Genomic DNA, 21,060 nt, shown 5'->3' with positions numbered 1-21,060 from the left:
CACATGGTTTGAAAATGAATAATAAACTATAGAGTTTAAACAAAGATTATTTAAATCTTAAAAAAACAATAATCGAATCGGAATAGCAGCTTTTGAGGGGTTATCATATTGGTCAATCATACAGTAGGCTTAATCATTTATGTAATAGTTGATTCACAAATTACAACGATACGGAGCTAGAAAGACTCTTCATTTTTGCATTTTTTCAGCTCGATTTGCTTTCGTAGTATTGTGATGAATGAAAATTAAAAGCAAGTTGCACACCTAGCATAAACTATTTTAAACAATTTAAACACAACCATAGAAGTGCTGCTATTGCAGGTTACATGCATATATCCAATTCTTTACACAATCAATGATCAAATGAAATAGTAGAATGGAAAATGATCTAAAATCGAGATAACAGTAAAGAACAGATTAAGATTAAATGGTATAACTCCAGAGTAAACAATAAAATAAATACAAGGAATGGCTAAATCGTAAATTGTACCCAGTGTTTATTGGTTACCAAAAAAACCTAAGACAGTAACACTTCCAATCAATTACATGGTCTATTTCGGATGAACTTACTTCGGAATAATAACACAACTTTGTATATATTTTGAAAACATTAATTTAATGAATCATTACTTTATGTGACTTACACACGTTTGTCAATGCAAGCAAATCCTAGCCATGTCCGATCTGTGATCTAAAGTGGCCGATTATGCATATTTCCTCACAGGATTTCTCCATACAACGTACCATGAGTGCATGTTCATGTGTTAAACAAATAGAAAACCTATAGAATTACACAGTATTGGTAGAATGAAATACAAATCTTTCACATATGTATTTCTTATTAACGCATGCTTTGAGTTCCATTTTTATCCGCAACAGCATTTAACATAAGCAGACCAATGATAAATGTCCTGAATCACATTGGCATGAATGCTTACAAGCACTGTGAAGTTTTACATCCGAAAAATTTACTTCAGAGTTGGGTCTATGCATAGTTTCAAAATCTTGATCCTGGTGTGCGGAGTAAATTGTAATAGTAATTGAATTCAACAAAATCTTAAATTTTTATCAAACATTTTTTTCATAATCAGGATTATATTTACAACGCTCTCTGAATGTATGGATGCGTCAAATAGCACATTGAAAATCATCCTGAAGTGAAACTATGCCGGCCTAAATCCGTGAAAATTATTCGAATTCCAATTTCCTCTATATTTCAGTCTTCTATTCGCAATATCAGCATATGTTTTTGTTTCATAATTACGAGCATTGTAAACGCTTCAGGATAGATTTCCTTTTGTTACATTGCTATTAAGATAATAACGAATCTTGCCTCTGATGGAATATTGTATGTTTATGTCGTTCAGTTACTGTAAGCTAAAGGTAGACTATCAATTGCGCGTTCCGTTGTGAAAGTATATTTTGAAAATTACATCTTGAAATAGTCATGTAGGTGAAGAGCCGTCAACAAAAAACAAAAAAAACACTGTCATAAGAAAAGACGCGATACATGTAAAAAACAAAATGTATTAACCTAAGGCGCTCAAGTGACCAAATAATTACACATTAAATTATAACTACATTGTTTTTTGTTGATTACTTACGTCCAGGGGAATATATCACTAATCCTGGTCTGGCTCCAAGTCCGATTTTTGTCGTAATTTTTCTTGACATTGCTCGAGCATTAACTTAAAGTTCCTGGCAATGTCTTCATTCTTGAAACGTGCTGCTAATTGTTCCAGCTGTGGTCCTTCCTCGGCATGGTTCATTGCAGCCCAAACAAACGCTTTGCCTGAATTGTTCATTGGCGCAATGTTCAGGTCACCAGTGATTGCATGGTTAAGTACCAATTTAAAAATTTGCTCTCGTCTCATCAGCAGACGATACGTATTGCGTCCAGGATGATATAGTATTTTCAACTCGCCAACACCTAAATCAAATGGTAAGATAATTACATCTAATACTTTCACTACGTTGTAATGTACAAACCTCGTTCCTTCCACTCTTTCGTATCAGAGTCGTATCTGAATAACTTCACTCGATCACCGAACAGTTTTGTTTCTTCCTCCTCTCCCGTTCGCACTACGATTTCATCGGGTAACTGAATAATTGGTTCATAGTGAGGATCGTAATTCTCATCAGTGCCCACTTCTTCTCCGTTGTTGGGATTTTCGCTACTGGTATTGTTATCATTTTTATTCTGATTCGACAAACGCGAAAATATGTCTTCCTTTACAGTGAGGCCTACGAAGCCACTGTTGGGTGCGTTTTGCTTCGTTAAGAAGCTTCCAGAATCTCCTGATGCCAGTGACGCGAAACTCATTCCAGTTTCCATCTTTTTGAGCAAATCCGGTTCAAGCTTACTCGACTTGTCATCCTTCACCGTAGATCCTGATATATCACCCCCGATCGCAACAGACCCAAAAGAAATTGGCGAAGCAGTACTTCCGAAGCCACTAAAAAGACCAGTGGTAGCAGCAGATCCAAATACTGATGCGCCACTAGCAGGAATTGTTTCCACTTTTACCGAGGTTGCAGTTGGTGTTCCTCCGAAAATATTTGGACTAGCAGCGGTTTGACCGAAACCGGATCCGAATAGCTTCACTCCTTCCGCAGATTTGTTCAGACTTGAAGAAGCGGGTCCAAACAAAGAAGGCTGCAATAGTGGTGATTGGGATGTGTCAGGTGTAGTTTGATGAGGCACGAGTGCAGTTTTAGGCGTCGTGTTGAGTGAGGATGAGAATATTGATCCGGTTGCTGGTGATGCTGAACCGACGGTTGAACCAAAACCTGTGATGGGAAACAAAAAAAAAGATGTAGTTCAATTTGTGGCATAAGAGAAATATCATATTTGGTATTTTTTATTCCAATGAAAATACGATGGTTAGTCGAACAAAAACTTGGATTTTGTTCAAATAGATTATTTAGTCCGCCGTCGCAAACCATTCGCTATAGTCGATAAAGCTGACTTGGCAATCTACAAAATAACCTTCGACTTCTTGATTGCCGTAAGTAACCCGACCACCATTGCACAATTAAACAAGAAGCGATAGAAGCGACGGAATCTACGATTCCACAAACTAAAACTAACCGGGTGAGAGAACCTTGCACTGGTGATCCGAGGACATCAAAAAACAAGATTAAGAAGCGGGGGAAGATTCTGCGGCCAAGCAAAAACCTAATCGATGGCTTGGGAAAAAAGCGTCCATGAACAAATACCGAGCGCAGCACATAAGGGTGCGGCAGCTGATCAAGAAGGCGAAACTGGACAGTTGGACTGATTTCCTGGAATCCGTAAATGAGAACCAGTCCACTGTCGATTTTTGGGGCCGAGTCAACGCACTAACCTCCTGTTCATCCGAGACCCTGAAGAGGTTGACGAACTGACCTTTGGTCACCTATCTGTTCGAAAATGGAAAATTGGATAACCGGCAGTTAGCCTTCCGGTTGTGCATGGGCTCAACTCATATTTGCAACTCTTGGGGAGGATAGCTGAAGCCAATAGAAACCGTCAGCACGTCAAAGGCATATCATCGTACGTGGATCCCGCTAGGGCTGTAGCGTAGTCCGCCGCCTCGTGGGACAGCCTGGGCGTGTAGTAACCGAGCCTATGAATGGATGACGAAGTGGACGATATAAATACGAAGTCGTGAACGTGAATGGGTACCAGTGTTTCCACAATAACGCTGCCCTTACTGGGTTACGCCAGGGCAGTGGTACAGTGACCCTTTGTTTTTTCCTAGCGACTCGTGGGACTGAATCTAAACCTAAAAATCCGAAATCCGCGGTAACACCTTCCTAGTCCTAGAGACCAACAACGGTGAGAGGCTTCTTCGGAACCCCTTCGTAATAAGTAAATCGTTGGCCCCCATCATCGAGTATATCGTTAGAGCCAGAACCAGCGATAGAGATCGGAAGTATATCGTAGAGTTTTCCAACAGAAACCAAGCTGAAAAGCTTGCAAAAGTTATAAAACTCAACAATAATACTGAGGGAAGCGCCTGAATACGTCCAGGAGGTAATTTTCTGTCGTGATGCGACAGATATGACGGAGGATGACTTGGAAAGGAAATTAAAACTTCAACATTTCATAGAAGTTAGGCGAATAAAGAAAAAAGTGGAGGAAGTAATTGTGAACACTCCTCTCCTAATTCTGGCGTGCAACTCAATTGTGTCAAATTGGTTTTTCTGGTCATCAGAACTAGGAAACACATCCTCAAATTTTTAAGTGTTACCAATTTGGTCATATTTCTAGCAAATGTCAGACACTGACGGCGATTTGTTGGAACGGTTCACAAAAGTCCGTCGCTGGGGATCAAGCAAATCAAACCGTAGAGGTGTTTGAGCTGGTCAATAATCTTGGTCTCACCTTCTTAAATGATAGTGCACACACCAGAGTAGATCATACGACTTCCCAACCGCGGCGAAATGCATGCTTTTGCAAGAATTTAACGACATACGGATACGTGGCACCATCTCTAGTGTATGGAAGACTGTGATAGTCATACTTATGGCGGGTTTACATTAGGGTGATCTATGTCCTGGAAAAAAGGTAATGAAGATAGTCGAGTTTCGAGCGACATAGTATGCTGCCATAACTATTTCGCAAATAATGACGTCAGTCGTTGTGTTTATCTTTGATTGCTCACCGCATCCATATAAAAATGCCATTTTCAGGAAGTAATTTATCAATTAAAAACGTACATTTTTGTAGAGCTCCCGCTGAATATGAAGCTAATGTGATAGCGTGAAGTGAATATTTGTGAAATCACGTCGAAAAAGACGGATAAAAGTGATGTTTCCATGTGCCATTTTCACTTCCCCACGTTCATAGAAACAAACGAAGTTTCATTATTTTACCGTTATGAAGTTGATGTTTCGAAGGCTCAGTGTTGGTGTGTATGTTGTGAGATAATAATCGCCAATTGATCAAAATTTTACCAAAAATGTTACTGCTTTTGAGAACCAAGAATACGACTGCTCTCTGGACCTGTTTACCACATGAATAATCGAAATAAGCCACGATATAATTGTCATCTGTTAAAAAACAACCAGTTGAATGATTTCATGAGAATTTTGATTCTTATTATCATGCAACCGTAAGTACTTTCAACATTGTTTTGTTTCTTCCATATACATTCCATATTGAATGCAAATAAATACGACACGACATTTGGCTTGCCAATACAGATACACTTCGCCTACCACCTCTATATGTACTTCATTGGGGTGATCTATAGCTGTAGATTGATTTATTAACGTGAAAATATATGTAAACGGGTGAGAATAAATATGATACACTTATTCGAGGTATATATAACTTGAATAAATTCAGCATATGTAAACGCACTGGTGAGAAATCACTAAAGTTGAATGCAGTTCTACTTCAGGTGAACAAATTCACCGTAAATATGAATATATTCATTATATAAGTTCACGCTAGTGTAAACGGTTGATGCGATTTCTATAAATCTCATCATATTTCTTCACATGAATATATCACTAATCTAAACCCACCCTTTTAACCAATTCCAAAAAGAAAACATTTAGTATCAGTGGCTATAGACCCATAACGGTACTCAGCTACTTGCTAGAAAGAGAGAAACTCTTGAACTAACGACAGTTTGGGTTCCGCTTTGGTAGGAGAATCGTAAGCTATCTAGTAGAACTTGAAGTATGGCTCCGTCAGCTATTCAAGCCCTCACATGCTAACACCTGTGCCCCCTCAGACTTTATCAAAGCTTTGGTGGCAGCGCCATGCAAACTGGGGCTTGATGACATACCAAGCCAGCTTTCTAACCGACGGAACTTTCAAAGTAGTCGTTTCGGATTGCCTCTCTAGCGAGAAAGCAGCTGAAAACGGAGTTCCCAAGGTCCTATCGGTCCTATACTATCGGTCATTCATTCCATGGTAGCGATAAATTCGATATTCGATTTCATCCCTGATGGAGTGAAGGTTATCTCTATGCGGATGACATACTTCTAATATCCTCAGACCTTCGAGCGAAATCCAGGAAACGTTTGCGAAGAGTCATTTTTCTCGAAGCTAGTTTTTTCAAACTGGCGTACACGATATCTAAAGTTCTACTAAACCGATTCATTTATATGAATTCAATCTGTATGCACCTCTCTATCGCATGAACCAATAAAAAATATAGTTTTTCAATTTCACTATTTTAAAAAATCGAGAAACGGGAAATACTTATAAAAAAGGCATTTTTCTCTTCAAACGGTCGCCATTTGAAAAAAAAACGTATTTTGACTTGTCTGAGGTTCATGCGATAGCGGCATCTTTTCTGATTTTTTTCAGAATCTGTTTTTTTGGTTAAGATAACCAGAAGGTCTGGAATCATGTATGCCATGGCACAACTTTTTTTTTTGAACCATCGAACTTTATCAGCTTATAACTATTCTGATTACGAATAATGTTGTTTCTGTTTTATTTTTGTTTTATTGTTCAAAGATAGACAAACATATAATGATATAATGGATAGTAAAAATATCCTTTGTTTATTTTTTTTTCGGAGCTCGAAAAGACGTCCGAAATTCGTGCCTCTACACTAGAACACCCCCTTAAAGGAAGACTGAAAGGCAGCCCCAGGAACTTCTTTTTGAATATCTTCAAAAGTTGAATTATCCCCCGTCTAGTGTATGGTATCGTCCTCACAAATAAATCGGAGAGTTATTTCAAGATGCTGGAATCAGCTTATAACAGTGTAATACGTATAATCATGGGTTCGTTTCATAGTAGTCCCATTAAGAGCCTACTAGCCGAAATAAGCGAACAACCGTTTGAAATGTTATGTGTGTAGAGGATGGTCCAAGCATTGGTTAGTTGGGAAGCAGTACTTGGATTTTGAATGAACTAAATATGAGCCAATGCCCTTCATTCGTTTTCCCATTCATGAACGGTGTTCCCTTTGAACCATCCAACACTGAGGTGCCGGGCGAATTGCCTTGATTCAGTGCCATCGACATCGGTGAACCATCAACATTCGAAGCTTGAATTTTAAACGAGGAGCTTGAGCATTCTAAGCTCATTCTTTCTTCTATTCGTTATGATACCTACTGGTGGACGTCATCCACTCACAACTGTTAACTAAATACAGGCGCTTATGCTTTCCTAGCGGGCTGTGTGCGAGTCTTGCCTGCACGTATGGTACACGGGAGGAGAATTGAATTGATGCATTTTTCTGGTTTCGCATTTATTTTATTCACAGCAAACTATTAGGCTCAAACGTGAAGATTATAAAACTTTTAATGTCATAACGTTTTGATTAAACGTTACGTATCTTGTTAGGTAATAATTTGAAACTTGAACTATTACTGTTAAGTCGAGTTTTCTATTCATAACAAGTTAATCTACCTAACAATGGTTTTAGGCTTGAATTATCTCCACCAAAATAGGTTTATCAGAAAGCATCATAATTTTTGAACTTTAATAGTTGGGCTCTGTTGTTTGATCTAGGAATGTATCACGGATTACATTTTCCTTAGATTTTTCAACTGGAGACCGGAAAAATATATATTGCACCTGTATTATATCAGTGTGACTGATTGTAAAACACGCATCATGAGTTTATTTGGTAAACACTGTTAAATTGCTATCACATTGATAAATTCTGGACAGCGGAGACAGTTGATTTATCATTGTTAAGTTATTTATAGAACAGCAGCCCGATGTGTCTTGCAGAGCAGAGCATCTGTATGGATGAATCGATCTTATTTCGACCGTGGATCGATCTTCATCGCTGGTGATTGTTGCGTGTTGTATATATATATATATATATATATATATATATATATATATATATATATATATATATATATATATATATGTGAACAACCCCTACAATTTCCAACAAGTCGTCCATATATCGGAAGATGGGCACTTTTACAGGGAAAAAGTTTTTCGAACAACAACTTTTTCATGTTTTCTTTGAAAATAATACAACTTATCCTAATTTTGTTCAAAGTCAAGATAGCGATATACTGTATTCGACAAAGTTTTAAATCTCGTTAAAATATAAACTTTTGTCGAAGACTTTTTTCTCAGCGAAATTTTTTTTGCCAAAAAATTTTTGGTATTTTTTTTTGTGAAAATTTAAACAATTTCCTACATTTCATCCTTTGACAAAAATTTTGTAGGTATCACAGTTTTAAAATTATAATTTTTGGTAAAAAATTAAGAAAAAAAAATGTCTTTTCCCAAAAAGTAGTCTAATTATTTTTCGAATATTTCAAGTATGCAAAGTTGCTTAAATGACCCATGTCTTTACACCCACAACGTTCCACTACTATCTGAGATGGTACTGCCAACTCCTAAGACGAGTTGGCATGAAATTCGTCAATTAGAAAAAACAAGGATTTATCTGCTGAAAATCACGACGAGGATGATGATCCCGATTAGCTCGAAACTATTTTTGATGATATCAATCTGCGTAAGATATAAATAAGAAATAAATAGTTTAGTATGTATAGTAGCAATTTCGGAGCTGTATCAGACGCTGTTGAAAACTATATTGAAACTGCTATACTGCTAGCGTACCCTCGATATAACGTCATTCGACATAACGTACATTTTACCTCGATACACATTTTCGATGTGTAAAAAATATTTTCCGAAATAGGTACTGAGAGTTTAATGTCAATCTTACAGGTTCAACAAAGGTCACTTGGTGGCCTGTACTTTTAACCAATCTCTAGATACAACTGGTTTTATGATTCTGGATTCTAAATGAATCGAGCAGTATGAATGGAAACATCATGAGAAAGATTGGCTTCATCTTTTAGTTTAACTCTTTCATCGTTATTTATTTACCTTACCCAAATAACAAAACAAAAAAGTAATATAAGCTGTGTTCCTGGGTTCATTATTTTGCTTCGATATAACGTACAATTCGATACAACGTACAATTTTGAAATAGAAATGTACGTTATATCGAAGTTTACCTGTACTGCTTCGCATAGTAGTTTCAAAACAATTGATTTATATTTCAAGCAATAATTCCAAGAGTACAAAAATCTGTTATCTAAACATATCATTTTTAAACGACTTGTTAATAAAACTTGTCATTATCGATGCGCGTTTTTATCAAAAACAGGGTGTTACAGAAAGACATAGACAAGTTTGTCAGAATATATATTATATCGTTCTTATTACACGATATTCCTAAATTCGATTTCAGAAAGTTTTGAGGTAACGTGGTAAACTTTGGTAAAGCTTTGTTCACGTGAATGCATTCCTCGTACTGCGAAATACAGCAAATACATACAGTGTTGTCTACCGTAATCTTTCTGGTGGAAGGATGATTATTACATTATTACAGTATATAACGTATGAACGTTAAGTTATGGAATATCATTAAGGATAATTATACGGGAATTCAAGTGAGGATGAAAATATCTTATAATTTATCAAACATTGCATCGCTCACACAATCATATTATATTTACACAAACTTAGACTCAAAACACGATAAAGCGCCTTATGAACTTGCTTCAAAATAATGTCGACGATATGAATACAAAAAGTGCGACACACAGGTCGCGCGCATTCCTAAAATATATGTTCTAGCTGGTTCAAAGGAAATACGTATGAGGAATTATTTGCATTCAAATTCAGAAGCAACTCATGAATCTGAATGATTCAACGGCAAACCGGCCCGCGAATCTCATATGCTACTGAACCAAATATACTGCTTACAGTCTACGTTCAGGGAATAAAAGAGAATTGCTAGACTCTCTCGAAATATTCTCACGGCTTTTTAGCGTTATGAGTACAAGTTCTTCAGCACATATGCATGGAAACAATCGTTCTCACTTTTATTCCTCGTGTGGTATCTTCAGCGCGAACAGCAGTTGCTCGGTAGGTTAGTGTGAGAGCTTTATGGCAACTGAACTGTGTTACGGTTGGTTCATTCAAATTTGAATTAATAGTGAAAGCACTGGTGGGAAGAGTACCCAGCTAACCTACCGCTCGATACCCCTTTTGGATCAGGATCAGACAAAAATATTAAACCAGAATAGATGATATACTGCCTCGTCCAATGCGCTTGAGTTGTTGCTCTTCTAGAGCCTGGGATGCCGTCCCTCTTAGTATTACTTGGAGGATAAATGGCACGTAAAGTCTGGGGATAATCCCCAGAAGATGCAGACAGTGGTTAACGAGGCCCTACGTACCGACTTTGCTAATAAACGCATCGTCTATACCGACGGGTCAGTCACCCTCTTCCTCGTCACCATGAATAGTCTGTTCCAGGTCCTGTCTGGGGGAGTCTTCGTGTTTGTCTACGGGGACGACATTCTTCTGATGGCAGTGGGTGACACCCAAAGGATTCCACGCATCAGGATACAGGCAGCTACCAATGCCATCGGCCGGTGAGTGACTGTGAGAGGATTTAGACTTTCAGCGCAGAAGAGCGGCCATATGGTGATATGCAGCGACAGACATCAGGGTCCAGCTATACAACACCCGGACACAGCGGCATCGCAGGGAATGGAGCGGCCGATCGATTTGCCGGTATCGGTCACACCAGACCGTTTTTCACTCGGGAGGTGCCGCTTGACGACACGAAGTTGTGGATCACCAATTCTTTCCGCTCCTTTTGATCTGAAAGGTGGCTGGCAGAGAGAGGGCTGTTCCTCAGAAAGGTAAAGGGTTCGATTGCAGGGTTCGAAGACGTAAAAAGGATACGAGAACAACGTATCCTGTCTAGACTGAGGACCGGTCATTGCTCGGTTTCGCACGGCTTCAAAGGAGGACCTTTCCGACTACTCTACGATCACTGCCAAATCCACAACTCTGTCGAACATTTCCTGTGTGGTTGCCCAAGATACGACGATCTGCGAAATCTTTATGGAATCAGCGGGAGCGTGCGAGATATCTTAGGCGACGAACCAGCGAAAGTAGCAGCGCTTTTCTGCTACCTCAAAGATGCCGAACTATTCTTCAGAGTCTAACGCGTGAACAATGGATCAGCCACGAAGACCCTTGTTCCTTCCCCTCCACGATGAAGGGGAATGAAAACTTCTCGGCATCTTCAACGGCTACGGCTTCCTCTCCATTGGCGTGGAGCCATGGTTCGAGGACATCCTTACCATCTGGTCCAGCAAGCAAGCAGCAATTGGAAAAAAACTAGTATTTTTTATTCAATTTATTAAAAATGTTTTAATGCATTCTTCTTTCGTCGTCATTTCAAGGTCCAGTCTATGTAGTCATTTTACGTTAATGTTTTATGTAAGTTGTTGTACCTTGCGGCAATATTTACTGCCGTCACTACAGAGGCGAACCAGCCCAGGAGGCTGAAAGCCTCTCAAATAAAGAATTAAAAAAAAGCGACAGACATCAGGGTCCCAACTTCAGGGTCCAGCTATACAAAAACATCCCTCGCCGAAAAACGCTAAAGATCCTCGGAGTGTTGGTTGACCAAAAACTTAGCTTCCTCCGCCGTTTTGACGAAGTTAAAAAGAACTGTGCCACCCTGTTGAATATGTTGAAAACTATCTCCAAACCGCACCGGAGCAACAGCATCAGCGGAAGTGTAAGGGGGGTCCTGAGTGACGAACCGTCGATAGTTGCTAATTAAAAGTGATTCGTTACAATCATTTACGGTACATGAACGTTCGCCCAGCATACCAATACAGGTTTTGTTATAATATTGTGTTATCTGGCTGTAAACTTTGAAATGCTTTAATCTACTTGACTGCCATCTACCCTTAGAGCAAAACAAAGCCTGTACAGATTTATTGTCACCCGCCAAAAATTGAGATCATACTAAATATACCAATATTGAAATAGAACCAACTTACCTCCGAAAACTGTCTTCGGCGTGCTCTGCTCGACTGATTTAGGGAAACTACCGAACATGGTTGACGCTGAAGATTGTTTTTCGGCAGCCATAAAATTGCCAATATTGAAGGATGTTTTGCTTTCAGCGAGTACTTTCGGTGCAGAGACGGAACTGAAAAGATTATCCACTGTTTGCTTTTCACTTTCTGCCGTAAAGCTAACCTTCTTAGGAGATTTCGTCAATTTTGCTGTCACGGGAACCTGCTTCACGTCGCTTACATTAACGGGCAGCGGTGCGTTATCGACGAGATCTTTGTTCACCGCACTGTCGTAGCTGGGAAAGACGAATCTGTCTGGGTCACATCCGCGACATCCATCACATGGTTGCTTTCTTTCGTAAAAATCTCTCGGTAGTTTCAGCTTAACGATAAGCTCTTTGTCGTCCAGCGATATATCACTAAGCTGCGAGTAGTTGAAATTGCTGTTTGGAGTCGATATTGTAGAGTCAAGAGTGGTATCGAGTTTGTTAGATGTTGCTGTAGCTGTAGGAGTCCCTGTCGAGTCTTCACTCCGAGCTCGGTCGATAGCTTCTTTGAATTCGCTTGCAATTTCTGGAGTTTTGAAGCGAAGCGAAAAGTTCATCGTTTCAAAAACACCTTCAGAGAAATCATTCGTCACGAATTGCCATGATTTATCATCTTTTTTTTGGTATTTAACATCCGCATCCAGAACGTGATTCAAACAAATCTTCAATACCTGATCACGACGCATAACAACTCTGTCGAGTAACAGCATAAATAAAACGATTAAATACACAATACACAATCGGAGAGATATGGTAAGATGGTATTTTTACTACAACAAAACAATACCTTAATTTGCCAGTGTTCTTGTGTTTAAGAATTTTTACATCTCCGATGCCACGTTCTTTCCATTCTTTGTCTACAAACCGGAACAGTTTTGCCCTGTGCGAATACAGAACGTTCTCTTCTTCTTCCCCGGTTTTTGCTTCAATCTATGTGAGAGATCAGGAAATTTTATTGTAGTTGATATCCCATGTTAAGTTCTACCATTTCACTTACCTTATCTGGTAGAGGAATTACTGGTGTAAAATATGTATTGTTTTCTTCCTCTCCGCATTCTTCTCCATCATCACCTTCCTCACTGACGGAACCAGTGCTCAACGTTCGTCCCGGACTTTTGGGTTTACCGGGAGATTTAGGTTTGAAGACAAATTCGAATGTCGATTTTTCGGGAGCTGATGGCTTGCTGGGAGTAGCAGGTTTTTCATCTGAAGATTTGTTCAAATTGGACCCAAATGACATCGTTGGTTTTGGCAGTTCAAATTTGAAGCTCGAAGCGGGAGGAGCGGAAACCGTTGCAGCTACAGTTGCAGCAGGGGTTACAATCGGTTTATTTGTGACAGATCCGAACGAAAAGCCAGATCCCACACTTGAACCGAAACTGAACCCTGGAGTTCCAGTCGTGTTACTGGTGGTGGAAGTAGCAATAGTAGTGACCGCGGCAGCTACCGTATTCATTCCAAACTTAAATCCTCCAGACGCCGCGGTAGTTGTAGTACTGACAGAAGCTGGAACAGTTGATCCGAAGCTTAAGCCTTTCGCATCTGTAGAAAGATTGTTCGCCGACGCAGTGGTACCAAAAGAAAACCCACCACCTGATGTAAAATTGAACTTTGATGTTTCACTTCCTAGAACTCCTTTATTGTCTTTCTTGGGAACTGTCGAATCTTTTGGGGTTTCACAAGCCAAGCAGTACAAGTCTTCACCCTTGTTATTGACATAACATCCGCTACAAACCCACGTACCCACCTTGGGTTTGAACTGTTCTCCAAATCCTTTGACTTCTTCTTTTTTGCCAATTTCAGCTGATTTTTGAACATTGGCAGCCGCTACCATACCAAACGCGGGTTTCGGCGACTCAGATGTTGGCATTCCAAAAGTGAACTTGGTAGTTGTTTTCGCCAGACTATCCAAAAGATTAGCCTCCTTTTTGGGAACTGTCGAATCTTTAGGACCACCGCATGCCATACAATATATATCGCCTGCCTTGTTGCTAACATAGCAAGCTTCACAATTCCATGCCCCAGCCTTCGGTTTAAACATATCACCAAATCCTTTTGCATCGTCTTTTTTGACTGTTTTCTTTTCCTCCCTGAGGTCGGTCTTTTCTTTCATAGCGGCTTGAATTTTTTTGATAATATCATGGAAATCATTTCGAATATCTACGGTCTTGAATCGAATAGCGAAGGTTTCAATGACCAGCTCACCTTCAGAATAATCATGACCCACCCATGTTAGAGAGTTGTTTTTGTCAGTTGGTGTGAACTTCATATCTTTTGTAATCAATTGATTACAACACAATTTCAAAACCTGCTCGCGTCTCATCAACAACCGTGCGATGTTATTATCGTCCTTGTTTACCAACACTCGAATATTACCAATGCCACGTTCCTTCCATTCCTTCGCAGTCTTATCCATGCGGAACATTTTTGCGCGATGCTCATATACACAATCGAAGCCTTCTTCGCCAGTTTTAACTTCAACCACATCTGGTAAAGGAATGACCGGCTTAAAGTCCACAGTTGGCACGAATTCATCGACTGAATCATCATTGGCGGAAGTATTTAAATTCTTATCTGGAGTTTTGGTAGCGGTTATTGGTGCTGTTGGAGCTGTTGGTGTAGACAGTTTGTTTAGGCTGCTGAAAATATCAGTAAACGATTTATTTCCGGACGAATCGTCGGCCGTTGGTGTCGTGGTTGGTTTTATTCCACCAAAGCTGAACGAAGCGAACGGGCTTGGCTTTGCTGGTTCCTTTGGCTTCTCTTCGACTGTAGCTGCAGGTGTCGGAATTTTCGAAGCAAAATTATTAGCGAATGAAAATCCTTGGAAGGATGATGTTGGTGTAGTGGTGGTAGCTGTGCTGGAGATAATAATGCCTGAAGGAGCTGTACCGAAAATAGGTTTGGTTACACTCGACCCAAACGGTGATACACTGACGGGGTTCACCTCAGTGCTACCGACATTAGGAGTGCTCGCGGAGAAACCAGATTTCGCTGGTAATTTGTTAATCTCTGTCTTGGAAACATTAGGAGTGCCCAGAGTTTCTTTCTGCTTTTTCAAACGCATGACTTCATTCTTTGCTTCATTGAACTTATCAAAGAAATCTTTTGCCAGTTCCGGAGTGGCGAATCGAGCGCAGAAAGTTTCTTTCTTTGGTTCCTCATCAGCGAAATCCATTGCTGCCCAGGTGTAGCATTTGTTGTTCTTTTCCATGGGTTTGATGATCAACTCTGGAGTTATCGAATGATTGGCAGCCACCTTATGAACTTGTTCTCGTCGCATAACGATTCTATACTTGCTTGGATCGGCTTTGCTTTTGAGAATTTTTAAATCACCCAATCCCCGCTCTTTCCATTCTTTATCCACAAACCGAAGTAGTTTTGAACGCCCACAGAATACCTGCTCTTCGTTTTCCTCGCCAGTTTTCACTTCAATCTCATCGGGTAAAGCGATGATTGGCTTGAAATCAGGACGCGGGTCATACTCTCCGGACACGTTTGCCGTGTCGTCCTCGTCATCGTCTTCGGCGTCATTCATCGTGGTTCCAGTGCTTTGATTGAACGTACCGAACGACATCATTGGGACGGTTGGTTTTGGGGCTGGGATTGGGAATTTGGTGTTTATTGCTTGTTGGTTGACGAGTGAGACATTTTCAGAGCTGGGAACCACTGGTGGGGCTACAGTCGATACAGAAGGAGTGTTGCCTACCATACTGTGTTTAATGTGTTGTGGTGGAATCGTCACACTGTACGTAGGTTGAGTGATACTAACTGAGATGTTAGTTGGAAGCGGATCAGAATTAGTAATCACCACGTTCACAGGAGGTGCTTTGTCCAATTGGCCAGAAGCGATTGTTGAGACTGATGCTATTGGAGCTATCGGATACGCAACAGGAGCGGACACTGATACCGGATTTGCAGCAGGAACATGTATCGGTGCCGGAACCGAAGTAACAGAAGTTGCTGGAATATTATAATTATAGGTAGAATTCCAAGTATTTAAGAGGGTCGGTGTTTGCAAGGCTTGTTCGATGGGTGTTCCATTTTTGGTAGCAGTTATTGATCCTTGCTGATGGTGAGAAGTCGAAGATTGTTGAAGGGTCTGCTGCGGCTGTTGCTGATAATAAGTTGCTGGTGATGCAGATACAAGTAGGTTGTTATCCTGATGATAGGAATGCATAGGGGAAGCGATATTTCCAATCGGTGGGCGTCCTTGTTGTGCGTATTGTTGCATGTACATTGGGTAAGATGTGTTGTAAAACTGTTGATAAGGATTTGGCTGTTGCATGGCCACTGCAGCAGCTGCAGCAGCCGCTGTATGTGAAGACATACGAGCGTGGCCTGGTGGAAGATTCGGCGTTAGCTGCTGTTGAATGATTGGGTGATTATAAGACGATTGATTTCCATATGGGTTCTGAAGTTCGTCCAAAATATACAAATCATTCAGTACCGAAGCTGCCGTCGTGGCTTCATCTTCTACCGGTTTCTTGTGTATGTTATCCTCGATTTTAGTCAACCTCTCCTGAATATCACCAACGTCAGTTCTAATACCAAGTACATCGTCTTTAACCAGATTTAATGTATCCATCATTCTGCGGATCAGAGCCTCAAGTTCGTTAGTTTTGGCGGTAAAATGCACCAATTCCCTCTCTGTTCGATTCACTCCGGCGTTCGTTGATGAACTAAACGATTGAAAGTGGTCACTATCGTCAGCTGCTGCAGTCCCGAAACCATTCAATGATGTGTTGAAACTATCGTTCATTGACTCGTTAAGCTGCGATCGTTTTATTTCACTGTGTACCACATAGTGCAGTGGGTGGTTTTTCTCTATATAAGGTAGTTCTAGATATTTTTGCGTCTGTTTGATGCACTCTCGAGCTCTTTCACTGTAAAACTTTTTACTTTTCAGCGGTGTTTTGTTTGATTCGTCCAACTTTTTGAACGCCTCCGCTCGGAAATACGCTGCAAATGGTAGCGGGATACCTCCAAAATCCTGGGTGAACTCTTCATATCGCCCGTGTTTAAAATAGAATCCAGCGAGGTGCGTTAGAGCTTCCTCCGCGAGTTTCACAGTTTCCTGACTACACATATAGGAATCAACGCCATACTTGAAAAATACATTCGAACTACCGAATGATGTCTCGTTGCGAATTTTCCATAACAACACTCCTGCTTTATAAACGGCTTCCGTTCTAAGTTCCAACTGCCGTCGTTCCTCGGGAAGAACAGCTGTATTTGCTCGCTTAGCAAGAATTTTACCTAATTTGAGCAACACAATCACATCGGTAATTGCAGTTCCCGTCCCACGTACCGCCTGTATACCATGCTGGAGCAGCTGTTTATCTGAAGAAAAGTTTTCTTTTTGAGTGTTCTTAAAAACCGCACATGCCGCATTCCACCAGTCAATTTTGTCCTCATCGCACAGTGTTGAAATCATATTTGGGGCCGGCAAAATTAACGGTTTTCCTGTGTCCATCTTATCATGATATTTCTTCTCGTTATCGAGACAACTTTTGGCGACTATGACTGAACAGTACAGGAATGAATCCACGTCGAGTTGATTGAGCGTTTCGATGCTTGAATTGTCCAAATTGTTAGTGGAGAAGTTCAATCCGTTAAATGATTTGCATTTGAGCTCAGACAAGTCATCCACTCCCAGACCTAAGTAAACCTGGTAAGAGAGGGATGATGGAAAAAGATGTTGACACATCTCCAGATACATCTGCACGTGTTCCCATTTAGGCAATACATATAGCGGTTCGCCGATAGAAGCATTCTGCATAAAATACGATGCGGACATCTTTGAAGTTTGTTCACCGTTGCTGCTGTGTATGGAGCGAAAAATATTATTTTTCCAGTTTACATCCGAGCAGAATTGACGGACCTGTAATAGTTCAACACAATACTATATTAGTGAGTATTATCGAAAAATCATTTTTTAAAATACCTGATTGACCAAATCATCAGCTGTGTTCCATATTTTGCTTGCCGTAACGCTCTGTATTTGAGCAATCACTGACGCATCCACGCTTTCATCTAAACATGACAAAATTGTATTAGCAGCCTGGTAACATCGAAAAGCGGCCTGTTTGCTCCAGTAGGACAATAGTTGTCGAGTACTGTCATTGGTATGCTTTAACCATGGCTCATCCGCATCTGGAACTCCACATTGATATGCCAAAAACAAAAGCGGTAAGCATTTTGCTGTAACATCTCGTATCTTTCCGCCTTGTTTCTCATTTTTCAACAGAAGTGAAGCGGAATTGAGCATCAGTTGACCGCGATAGTGTCGGAGATATTCCTCTGCAAGTTGCTTGTGCGGACAAGCATTCCGTCCCTTATTTGCAAATTTATGCAGTAACTGGTCAAATTCCAAAACAAGCGCTGCTATTTCTTTGATGTTATTTTGCTTAATTGTTTGCAACGATGAATCGGCAAGTAGGTTCAGATATATTTGTCGATCTAGCATCATCACGGAGAGAAGCCAATAGTTCCAGTTCGTGAGATTTGCATTAACTTCGGCGTATTTTATTAGCACTGAGGAAACGACATTTGTCCACTCGATCGATTGCTGGAACGTTTCTATGAACTTCATTTCAATATCGATACAATACTTGAACGCGTCGTCTACTTTCTTCTCGTCGATGAAATGTTTCACTAGCCTTATTCTCAATCCGGGATCCATTGGGCGTGCTATTATTTCTTTCAGAATAATATCCTTTACCAGTTTGTTATCGGTGACTGTATCCTTGTCGGCAACTTTAAGCTTCAAGTTCAGTACGGCCTCGTGATTGATACGTTCGGATTCAGCTAAATCGCACCAGTGCTTTGCTTTTGACAAGTTCTTACTGAAATTATCATCCGACAATAGGAGCTTACAGACATCTGTGATGAGACCAGTTTGCTTCGAATCGAGCTGCAGCGAGCGTTGATAGGACGTAATGGCTCGATCAATTTTCTTTTGTTTTTCGTAGCACTGACCTAACAGTTTATGTGCCTGTGCGCTGTTTTCCTGTACCGAAAGATAACAGGATAACCAATGCTCGGCACTGGCATACTCGCCCAGCTTGAAATATGGACGTGCGATTACCAATCCACGTAGATATTTCTGAAAATATTCGAAAATATTGTTAGTATAAAAAGAAGAAAGGCGTATTCCTTTACAAGGATCATCTAAAATATAGATTGAGTACTGCATAAAATGTGGTTCAATTTAGCAAAATGCAAATTGAAATATGCAATTTAATAGCAGGTGAGTTGATCCATGATGTTAGTCTGTCCACATTCGGTATGAAGTTCGAGTAAGAATTATGTTGAGTGATCCACACAGTACACCCCGATCACACGAGGGTATACCGTTTTTAGAAAAATTCCAAGTAGTATCTTTTATGGAGATAAACTAATATCAAAATCTGATTATAATTTTCAGAGCATAACCTATACTAACGTTCACTACATTGAATACACCGCTACACAACATTCAATATTTTTTACTCGGGTAAGCTTTCAGCTGCCTAAGCAAGAGAAAAATGGTTGGGGCCAAATATTGCCTCACGGATTTTTTCAATATTGAAAAATTCGCATGATTCCGTAAATCAATCCTAGCTAAAAACAAGAATTTCGTACAAATTCGTACCTCATTCTCTGGTAGTTTGGCAAGCGACGTTTTTACGTGTCGATCAATATCTTTCTTGGTTGAGAACATTCTCGGTCCAATCACCGTTGTTGGGTGTCCACTATTCACAATTTCGCAAATCAGTGATTTGGCAATGTATCTTCTGATACAATAATTAACAACTGCTGGTTTGTCCAGTTAACTTGGAAAGTTTCACTCTAGCACTGCAATGATAGCTTCCTAGGTATTTTGTTTTACGCGTGACGATGAAAGATACTATTTGCTTCGACGTTCGCAGACCTCCACTTATGGCGGTCGTTTTCAGTTTGAAAGTCAAAAGTCGAAAATATTCGACAAAACGCTATCTGCCGGTTGCGAAATATGGGACTGACAGACAACACCCCATGAAAAAACAATGTAATAAGAAAAAATATGATTTCTCTACCTTACACTCAGATAAATAGTTGATGTATACAAATTATTTTTAACACTCCTATACTCGCGCATTGGTCTGTCAGACCGAGAAATCAATAATTCGTTCATTTCTCAGAAAATATCAATACTACGACTTTGCGATTCTCTCTAGCTTCGTTATTCGTCGTTCGTCATCGTTTAGCGTATTGCATGTGTTGGTACAAAGGAAACGTGTGCCACTTTTTTAACACTTTCGGTCTGACACACCGACGCGAGTATAGAAGTAACTTTTTTGGACAAGAGCCTTTTTCATATTCTAGAATATTGTTGAATGAAATTATAAATCAATGTTAGTGGCATGGAATATTTATTGAATATAATGCATAAGATCATTACCGGACTATTCTCATTTGATTTCAGTCCCTTTTGTAACTGGATAGAACGGATCCATATATTAACTATTCGTCGATATATTCGTTGTTAGATTCATACATTCAAAAGCAAAACATAAATGTTTGACTTTCGTATAGTTATTCGCTGAATATAATTGTCATACATATACAAACACTTGTGAAAGAATTTCACTTGTGGAGGAATTGTAAACAGTAAACTATAAACTAATCGGTAGCTTATGATAATTTTTAACAGTTACATTTTCGGGGATATTTTTTATAATGGACAAAATCGACAAGAAAACAATAAAAAGAAAAGGAAGTTCCTAGAAATCCTTTTATATAATTTTTTCATGCCCCCACTGAAAAAAGCATTAATTCTTAGTTTATCAAGAAAACAGAGACAAAGAATATTAGAAATATTCAAACTTTGTATTCCAGAATCTTTATCATCTGGTAATTATCTATAAGGTCGTTATACATTCTTCTCTTCGATAAAAGACCCGAAAAACATGCAACAACTGCATGAAATATAAAAAATATGTTTGTTTCGAACATGCAGTTATGCTATGTTCTGATTCTTACTCCAATGAAACCACAATCAATTAATACGTTTTTATGTTATTTTATAGCTCTTAATACTTCCATGAATTATATTCAGTTGCATACTTTCAATTAATAACAGTGAAAATTCGAATTTCGTTATTTGTGGTGGAGTATCAAAAAATACTCAACTTTAAAGGAGGCTGAATTAGATGACTAT

The 21,060-nt window shown here is 39.6% G+C and overlaps 1 protein-coding gene across 1 annotated transcript; it reads right to left on the bottom strand.

Moving 5' to 3' along the window:
• Nucleotides 1-1,509: 1,509 nt before the first annotated feature.
• On the bottom strand, nt 1,510-19,847 carry LOC129778119 (E3 SUMO-protein ligase RanBP2). Its single transcript, XM_055784810.1, has 7 exons — nt 19,513-19,847; nt 17,824-18,984; nt 12,874-17,760; nt 12,664-12,806; nt 11,812-12,569; nt 1,990-2,790; nt 1,510-1,930 (listed from the first exon to the last, which is right to left on the bottom strand). The coding sequence occupies exons 1-7, from the start codon at nt 19,579-19,581 to the stop codon at nt 1,623-1,625; spliced, it is 8,127 nt and encodes a 2,708-aa protein (XP_055640785.1). The 5' UTR covers nt 19,582-19,847; the 3' UTR covers nt 1,510-1,622.
• Between the last annotated feature and the right edge of the window lie 1,213 nt (nt 19,848-21,060).

The sequence above is a fragment of the Toxorhynchites rutilus genome, chromosome 3, assembly GCF_029784135.1.
Source record: "Toxorhynchites rutilus septentrionalis strain SRP chromosome 3, ASM2978413v1, whole genome shotgun sequence".
Classification (NCBI taxonomy): domain Eukaryota; kingdom Metazoa; phylum Arthropoda; class Insecta; order Diptera; family Culicidae; genus Toxorhynchites; species Toxorhynchites rutilus.
This window is presented reverse-complemented; position numbering and strand designations above follow the sequence as displayed.